At 50.1% G+C, this 8,000-nt stretch overlaps 1 protein-coding gene across 1 annotated transcript; it reads left to right on the top strand.

Annotated features, from left to right (window-relative positions):
• The first annotated feature begins 204 nt into the window (after positions 1-204).
• Positions 205-8,000, top strand: LOC148123795 (uncharacterized). The gene is made up of 5 exons (XM_087918737.1): positions 205-789; positions 2,647-2,750; positions 3,429-3,620; positions 4,378-4,499; positions 7,245-8,000. The coding sequence occupies exons 1-4, from the start codon at positions 750-752 to the stop codon at positions 4,495-4,497; spliced, it is 456 nt and encodes a 151-aa protein (XP_087774863.1). The 5' UTR covers positions 205-749; the 3' UTR covers positions 4,498-4,499; positions 7,245-8,000.

Below are 8,000 nucleotides of genomic sequence, written 5' to 3'. Positions count from 1 at the left end.
CCACGGGAGGAAAAAAGAGAAGCGGCTATATTGGCCCATGAAATGGGGACTAAGTAATCCGGTTTTTTTTTTTTATTCTCATTATGCCACCTGAATGGCTCCAAAATGCATTCAATGTGTTGCCCGACGCAGGAAAAGAGGAGAAAGTCCGCGGGAGCGTCCCGGGCCGGACGAAGCGGCGGAGGGCGGGGCGCCTTTCCGTGCGCGCCTCGGCGGGGATTGCGGGCTCCGGAGAAGCGGAGGCTGCAACCTCTCGGGCCCCGCTCAGCGCAGCAGGAGGAAGAGGAGGACGAAGGAGAGGAGGAGGAGGAGGAAGGGAGGGAGGAGGAAGAAGAGGAGGAGGAGGAGGAAGAAGGGCGGGAGGGGGGGAGGCGGAGGGCCAGCGATGCACGGGAGGCTCGCCGCGGAGCGAAGCCCCGTCCCGGACCGCGCGGGAGACGCGCTTCCCGAGGTCCTTCGGCGTCTCCCGGGCCGCTTCGAGTCCTCCATGGCGGCGGCGGCGGGCGGGGGGCGTCTCCTCGCGGCCCCCGGGAGCAGCCTGGCCGGCGTCCTGGGAGCCCCTCCCGGCAGCAAAGGCCCCGCGCCGTCCGCGTTCCAGTCAGTTGGAAGCGGTCGCTGCATTCCGACCGTTGCTGCTTTCGGAGCTGGTAGCGGTCGCTGCGGCGCCTTGGTGGGGAAGGTGGTAGCGGTCGCTGCGCTCTGGTGGCGGAGGAGGAAGAGGTCGCGGGGGCGCATCGCTCGTGGCGGAGATGGTTTTCAAACGCGGAGTCTACCGGTTGCCTCCTTACGGTGATTTGGGGTCGCCCTCGGGGCCAGCCTTTCCCCGCCTCCGAGCTTTGCCTGCCGGGCTCCCGGCTCTCAAGCACACACACACACCCCGGAACCAGGCGCCGTCGGGGCGGTCCGTGCAGAGAGAGAGAGAGAGAGAGAGAGAGAAAGAGAGAGAGGGAGAAAGAAATAGAAAGAGGAGAAAGAAAGAGAGAAAGACACAGAGAGAGAGAGACAGAGAGAAAGAAAGAGAGAGAGAAAGAAAGAAAGAAAGAAAGAAAGAAAGAAAGAAAGAAAGAAAGAAAGAAAGAAAGAAAGCAAGCTATGTGGGAGGACCCAGAGAGACACACAGAGGGACAGACACAGAGACACAGAGAGACACAAAGAAAGAGAGAAAGAGAGAGAGAGAAAGAAAAAGAAGGAAGAAGGGAAGCTACGTGGGAAGAGAGAGAGAGAAAGAGAGAGAGAAAGAGAGAGAGACAGAGAGAAAGAAAAAAAATAGAGAGAGGGAGAGAGAGAAATAGAAAGAGAAGGAGGAAGAGAGAGAGAGAAGGAGAAAGAAAGAGAGAGACAGACAGAGAGAAAGAGAGATGGGGGAAAGGTGTGTGGAAAGAGAGAGACAGAGAGAGAGAGAGAAAGAAAGAGAGGGTGGAAGGGGAAAGAGAGAGAGAGAGAGAAATAGAAAGAGAAGGAGAAAGAGAGAGACACAGAGAAAGAGAGAGAGAGAAAGAGAAGAAAGGGGGGATTGGTGGCACTTTCTCTCCTGCCAGACTTGCTGGGTTCAGCTGGAAAAAAGCTGATGTTTTTTTAAAAAGTGGGAATATAAACATTTCATGTTCGTTATCGAATATGGAAAGAAGTCCCTTCTCAAAACAGTTTGTGGGAAGAGAAAGTTCAGGTGGGAAGCCAAGGGGCACTTGCAGAGCCATTATCCTTCCGCCTCTCCTAGCTTGCAGGCTGGGTTAACGCCCTAAGGCAGGAGTCTCCAAGGCTGGCAGTTGAAAGACTTGTGGACTTCAACTCCCAGAATTCCCCAGCCAGCATGAAATACTGTGAGCTGAAGTCCACATGCCTGGAAGTCGGCAGAGCTTTGCTATAAGGCAGCCTTCCTCAATTGTGACCACTTTAAAATGTGTGGGGACCTTCAACTCCCAGAACTGTGCAGCTGGCAGGCTGGCTGGGGAACTGGGGGATTTGAAGTCCACACTTCTTAAAGTTGCCCCGGTTGAGAAACGTGGCTGCGGTAGGATAATCCTTGAAATGACACCCTGAACAGTTCAGGACTTCTAGTTTTAACATGCACCTTGTGGTAAGGCAGGTCCAGTCAATGAACGAGGATTTCTTGAGTCAGACGCCATTAGCTAGATCAAACAGGCTAAGCCCAAAGAAGCCACACTGTGGTGCAGGGCGTTATGTCACCCAAGCCAGTGACTGGGGTTGTGGTTGCTTTGTTCTTTCTCAGATTTAGTATAGCCTGGTTTCTCTGCAGGAGCTCAAGGCAGCCTTTACAACCCAAGAACATGTCCCAAACTTCTTCACAACAAGAACCCTGTGAGGTGCCTTGATCTGAGAAAAAGTTCCTTGGCTCAAAGTCACCCAGTTGCCTTTCATGGCTGAGGCGGGACTAGAACTCCCGCTTTCTAGCCTGGCGCCTTTGTAACTGGCTTTCAAAGTAGAACAAAGTGGCAGTTGTAGGTTAGGCTAGGAGAGAAGAGCCAGCATGGCAGAAGAGGGGTGAAAACTTTCATCTCTCCTCCTCCTCCTCCTCCTCCTCCTCCTCCTCCTCCTCCTCCTCCTCCAACACCTTCATCATTGTGCCATCCTTTGGGGAAGATGTGATGAGAGGATAAAACAAAACCTGGTTATTTCCATTCAAAGGGGCTCCAGGGACGGTTGACAGAGTTCCAGGCGAGGCCTCCAGAGATCATAGTCAACCTACCCCCAGCTGCAGCACCACAGTGGAGGAGAAAGGCAAAGGAGAGGTGAGTGTTGGGAAGAGGCCAGTTGGCCCAAGTGGACCTGAGGAGTCCTCGGAAACTGCTCTGGTGGAGCAGAGGCAGCTGCTGGCAGCGGGACTGAAAGTGGAGGGGCTTTGCAGGGGCGTCCCTGGTGATGTGCGTGAGCAGAGAGCCAAGGGTCACTATTAGCTATGTCTTCCCTCTGGGGCTACTCAATCTCTCCTCCCACTAGCCGGGGGGGTTCGTTTCGTATGGGAGAAGCTCTTGAATTCCCCCCGGGATGAGGCCTTGCATCTTTGCCTCTTGCCAGGGTATCCCCGTGTCTTCACCTTGCAGGTAGAGAGGCTCTTTCTCTGCTGACCCACTTTGCAGCAGGGCGTTCTGCTTCTACAATAAGTACTGCAGGCGGTCATATACTTGCCAAGAAGGCTGGTTACCATTGGGCAAATCGGGCCATCAGTGGCTTGCTCAGTAAACCACGTCTTTTTGCAGTCTGTGAAGCCATATCAGCTCCTTCGATGTTCATGGGATATTTGCAGAGGCTGAACTCTTCGTCCAGGCTTCATGTCCCCTCTGTGTGTATGGGGCAGGTGTAGAATGCCAGCACAAATTCCTGATGCCCTGGGAGAAGCTGAAGGAATCGAGACGTTCGGTCTGGAGAGACGACTGATCGTACAATTCTGCATGATGTTTATTTTCTAGGGACAACAACGGCCAGCCCCCATCTCCCACCTCCCAGGGCCAAGTCTCCTATCCCTGGAGAAACTCTCCAGGGTGATGGAGAGGCTGGCCGAGGCGGAGAGGTGGAACCTGCAGCTCCAGCAGGAAAATGTGGTGCTGCAGGGGAGGATCATGGAGCTGGAGGCCCAAGTCTCTAGCCTTCAAAAGGCAAAGGTAAAAATTGCTATAGATTATACATTGTAATGTATAGAAGTTGGTCCCCAGGGCAGAGAGAGAGAGAGAGAGAGAGAGAAACACACAGAGAGAAACAGAGAGGCAGAGGGAGAGAACTTGAGTGTCAAGGCCTAATATGAGTGTCAGGGCCTAGTGTGCGTTTGAATCCTCTTCTGATGCTTCACTTCCATTACAGATAATCCTCAACTTACAGCCGTTCATTTAGTCGCTATTCGAAATTACAAGGGCACAGAAAAAGTGGCTTATGACCATTTTGCACACTTAGGGTCATTGCAGCCTCTCCGTGGAGAGGAAGTGATCTAAATCCGGACCCTTAGCAACTGGTTCCTATTTATGAAGGGGTGCAATGTCCCAGGATCCAAGCGCTGGAGTGGAGGGTTTCCTTTTGGACTGAAGGGGGCCCAGAGGTGTTGCTTGTGGCTGGGAATTACCCACAGGAAGGGACTTGGCTCTGATGCAGCCAATCTGTACGGATGTTTTGAGGCAAATACTGGAGGGTTCATGGAGCTTAAACATTTTGAGAGAGATACGAAGGCCAGGGATTCTGGGACTCGAAGTCAGGGCCGCTCTGAAGCTCAGCAAGTTGGAGGAGGCTGCTCTGAGATGAGTCCTTGGGACTAAGGGAAGGATTGTCTCATTTCCTTTTGGCTGCTTCCTCTCTCACAGTGTGTGTTTGTGTGTGTGTGTGTGTGTGTGTGTGTGTGTGTGTGTCTGTGTCTGTGTCTCCTTCCTCCAGAACACGCAATCCCTCTGGGGGAGATTAAAGAGGCAATATAGAATGCGAAGGCCGTCTGTAAGGCCTCAAGAAACCAATATCACAGTGACCAGTGTCCAGTCACCCCAAAGCCGGCACTGATGGTAAGTACTGTTCTGACCAAGGCATATTGAGACACTAACAAACACACGTTAGTCCCAAAACCGTTTTTTCTTTATTTTTCTGCCAAAGTCCTTCAGGGTAAGTCTGATAAGCACGCACCTTTATCTTCCTTGAAATGCTGCCAACAAGTAAATTTCCAATTAGTTATACAAGGCCAACCGGAGCACAAATTCAAGACAGAGCTTCACATTTCAAACCGACCAGTACGAACAAAGTTGCTTCCTGCAAAGGCTCCTGTCCTTTTGCTCCTCCTTTATGTCTTATGGGAGGGCCAATCACCTCCAAGCCTTACTCCCAAGTCGCCCTTTTGTCTTTGCTGCTCTTGCCTTCTGTCAGCTCTGCGCATGCGCACACTGGGAACAGGCTCCCCTTGTTCCTCTGCCTCGCTGCTGCCAGATTCTGGAGGTCCGGAGTCAGCACATAACTCCCTGTATCCTGGACTGGCCCATGTTCCTCCCCACTGTCCGACTGTGCTGCCGTCTCCACAAGCGGCCGGTGGACTACAATAAGTAAGGACATGATGTTGGGATCATTCAGATTTTGCACTGCCCCCTCATCACGTGTGGAGTCTTGGATACTGACCCGTGGTGGGATTCAATTTTTTTTACAAGAGTTCTGTGGGTGTGGCTTGGTGGGTGTGGCAGGAGAAAGATACAGAGGTGGTATTTGCTGGTTCTCCGAACTACTCCAAATTTCCGCTCCCGGTTCTCCAGAACTGGTCAGAACCTGCTGAATACCACCTCGGATACTGACCCCTGAAAGAATGTGGGGTCTGCTCCTGTTTGTGATAGATGTGAGATTAATCAGAGACCTTTTAGCTCTACAAACTACTGGATTCAGTTCTGGTACAATAGGAATTAATACAATAGCAATCATCTTTCTAGACCATCCAATGCATGGGTCTACGAGTTATTGCAGGCAGAAATAATGCAATGTCCGAAGAGCAGACAATTTAAGGAAATAGAAACAGTAGAGCCAAGCCTTTGGTTTAATACAGCTGTCATTGCTACATACACCCAGGCACAATAAGTGCATTTACTCTGGGTTGGGGTAACCATTAGGTGATGGTTGCAACGCTCCGAAAAATAGACCTTGCATGATGCAGTTTTGTACCTGTTGGTTCTCTTCCACATCTGTGTTTCCTCTCTGTAAAGGTGGGTTTGTATTTTACTAAGTGCCAGCACAAATGATAAGAGCAAGAAAAGCAGTTTTGAACTGTAAAAATGCACGAAGTAGCTTTGCACAGCCTGATAAAAACATATCATCCAAAGCACTATTTGAGGAAAAGAAATAGAACCCTCTTAGAGGTCTCTTTACAAAGCAGACAAGCTGATTTCATGTTGAGATACAAAAATGGTGAGAACAATCAACCCATGGAACAGAAGTTGCCCTCGGAAGTTGTGGGAGCGTCATCACTTGAGACCTTCAAGAAGAGATTAGACTCCATCTGTCAGAAATGGTGTAGAATCTTCTGCTTGGGTGGGGGGTTGGACTAGATGACCTATAAGGTCCCTTCCAACTCTGACTATCTGTTACCTGTGGATAATTGTAGTTATCCATTATCCAGGCTGATGCTCCCACCAGTCCTGAAAGAAGGACCAAGGATCTGAGGTACGAGAGCTGATTTGGGACAGCTTGTTTGTGAAGCAAAACCTCCTAATCAACTTCTGAAATGCTACCCGGCCTTGTTTCTCACCTTTTTGGTTGGCTTGCTCTCCCTGGCCTAAAGGGGAGGAAAAAGCAAACAAGGCCAGCTGCAAAGGGATTGTTTCGGCTGTTATTTCCTAACATGAGAACAAGAAGTCCTTTCCTCTCTCTCTTTGTTCTGTGAGCATTTTAATGGTTTTCCCGTATGCATTGTCCAAAGGATTTAGAGTAGAATAGAATAACAGAGTTGGAAGGGTCTTTGGAGGTCTTCTAGTCCAACCCCCTGCCTAGGCAGGAAACCCTACATCACTTCAGACAAAGAGTTATCCAATCTCTTTTTTTAAAACTTCCAGTGTTGGAGCATTCAGAGCGCCTGAAGGCAAGTTGTTCCACTGATGAATTGTTCTAAGTGTCAGGAAATTTCTCCTGAGCTCTAAGTTGCTTCTCTCCTGGATCAGTTTCCACCTGTTGTTTCTTCTCCTGCCCTCAGGGGGTCTGGAGAATAGCTTGACCCCACCCTCTTCTTTGGGGCAGCCTCTGAGATATCCGAACACTGCTATCGTGTCTCCCCTAGTCCTCCTTTCCATTGAACTAGACATAGTTCCTGCAACCGTTCTTCGTATGTTTTAGCCTCCAGTCCCCTAATCATCGCTGTACTCTAGAGACTCAACATCTATTTTACATCGTGGCAACCAAAACTGAATGCAGTATTCCAAGTGTGGCCTTTCCAAGGCCTTATAATGTGGTCCCAATTTGCTGATTATTGCAGGAAAATGGAAAGGGTTACTTATTTGACGCAACAATGGAAGGCTGCAACCATTTACAGAAAGCTTAAGGGGCTTCGATCACTTCAAAGTCCATGAAAGCAAAAGTGTGCAGCCCAGAAAATATGGTGCAAACAGCCTTCTGTTCCCTCGTGTCCATTGGGAACTCCCTGCTTTGCAGAATGTGAGCTGTCTTGTTGTGTTGTTTGTTTGTTTAACTGTTCAAGGGTTTTTTAAATGAAGCAAAACTGATGTTTTTTCCATTTCTTTCTCTCTCTCTCTCTGCCCCTCCCTTTCTCTTTCCCCCTTTGGTAGATATAACTCTGTAACTAAGGCCTGCTCTCAGGATTCCGACACTTAACCCCCTTTAGATCATGAGTCTCAAGCCAAACTTCCAAAACTTCAGAGGATTTATTGGGAGTTAACATGTCCGGCACTGCCTGGGTGTAGCCGATTCTGTCATTGTCACCCTGGACCCTGGTTTTCCCCCACCGCGGCAGAAACTTCAGTCGCCTAGAAACAATCTTTGAAACATTTATGGAATGCAAGCTGCCCACTGCTTCCCCCTCCCTTTCTGTTGGCAATTCTAAAAGACCACAGAAATATTTTATGAGTTGACATTCGGCTCCCCTCCCCTCTTGAAGGTGATCTGTACAACAGAAAAAAAAAAAAACCAAATTTATTGCAGGTACAGGACTTAGGGTTTCAACCCTCCCCACAGCTTGGTTGGGTTTTCTGCATGGAACCTCTTCACAAGGCGATCGGCTTGGACGTTCCTACTCTTCAGCCATGACGCCTCTGCTAAGGGGTAGCCCTTCCACTTGATCAAATATTGGAGCTGTCTCCTGTGCCACCTCGAATCGAGGATTGGCTGCACCTCAAATGGGTTTGGCCTCCTATGACCACGGGGTCTGGGGGTTCACGAGGTGGTGGCCTCAGGGTTGATCCCACCTTGGGTTTTAAGAGGCTGCTATGGAATACCGGGTGTACGGACCTTACAATCGGGGCAACCTCAGTTGCACCGTGACCAGATTGATGACCTTTACTATGGGGGATGGTCCCATGGACTTT

This window comes from Pseudonaja textilis, unplaced genomic scaffold, assembly GCF_049901715.1.
Source record: "Pseudonaja textilis isolate UNSWEBS1 unplaced genomic scaffold, rPseTex1.2 PTEXCTG388, whole genome shotgun sequence".
Classification (NCBI taxonomy): Eukaryota; Metazoa; Chordata; class Lepidosauria; order Squamata; family Elapidae; genus Pseudonaja; species Pseudonaja textilis.
Note: the sequence above shows the minus strand (reverse complement) of the source record. Positions and strands in the feature narration are given on the sequence as shown.

Bases quoted from the DNA above. Each gene is read 5' to 3' on its own strand.
- LOC148123795 (XM_087918737.1), top strand. From the start codon at position 750: ATGGTTTTCAAACGCGGAGTCTACCGGTTGCCTCCTTACG. The intron at 790-2,646 runs GTGATTTGGGGT...TTCCATTCAAAG, and splicing joins CTACCGGTTGCCTCCTTACG to GGGCTCCAGGGACGGTTGAC. The intron at 3,621-4,377 runs GTAAAAATTGCT...TCCTTCCTCCAG, and splicing joins CTAGCCTTCAAAAGGCAAAG to AACACGCAATCCCTCTGGGG.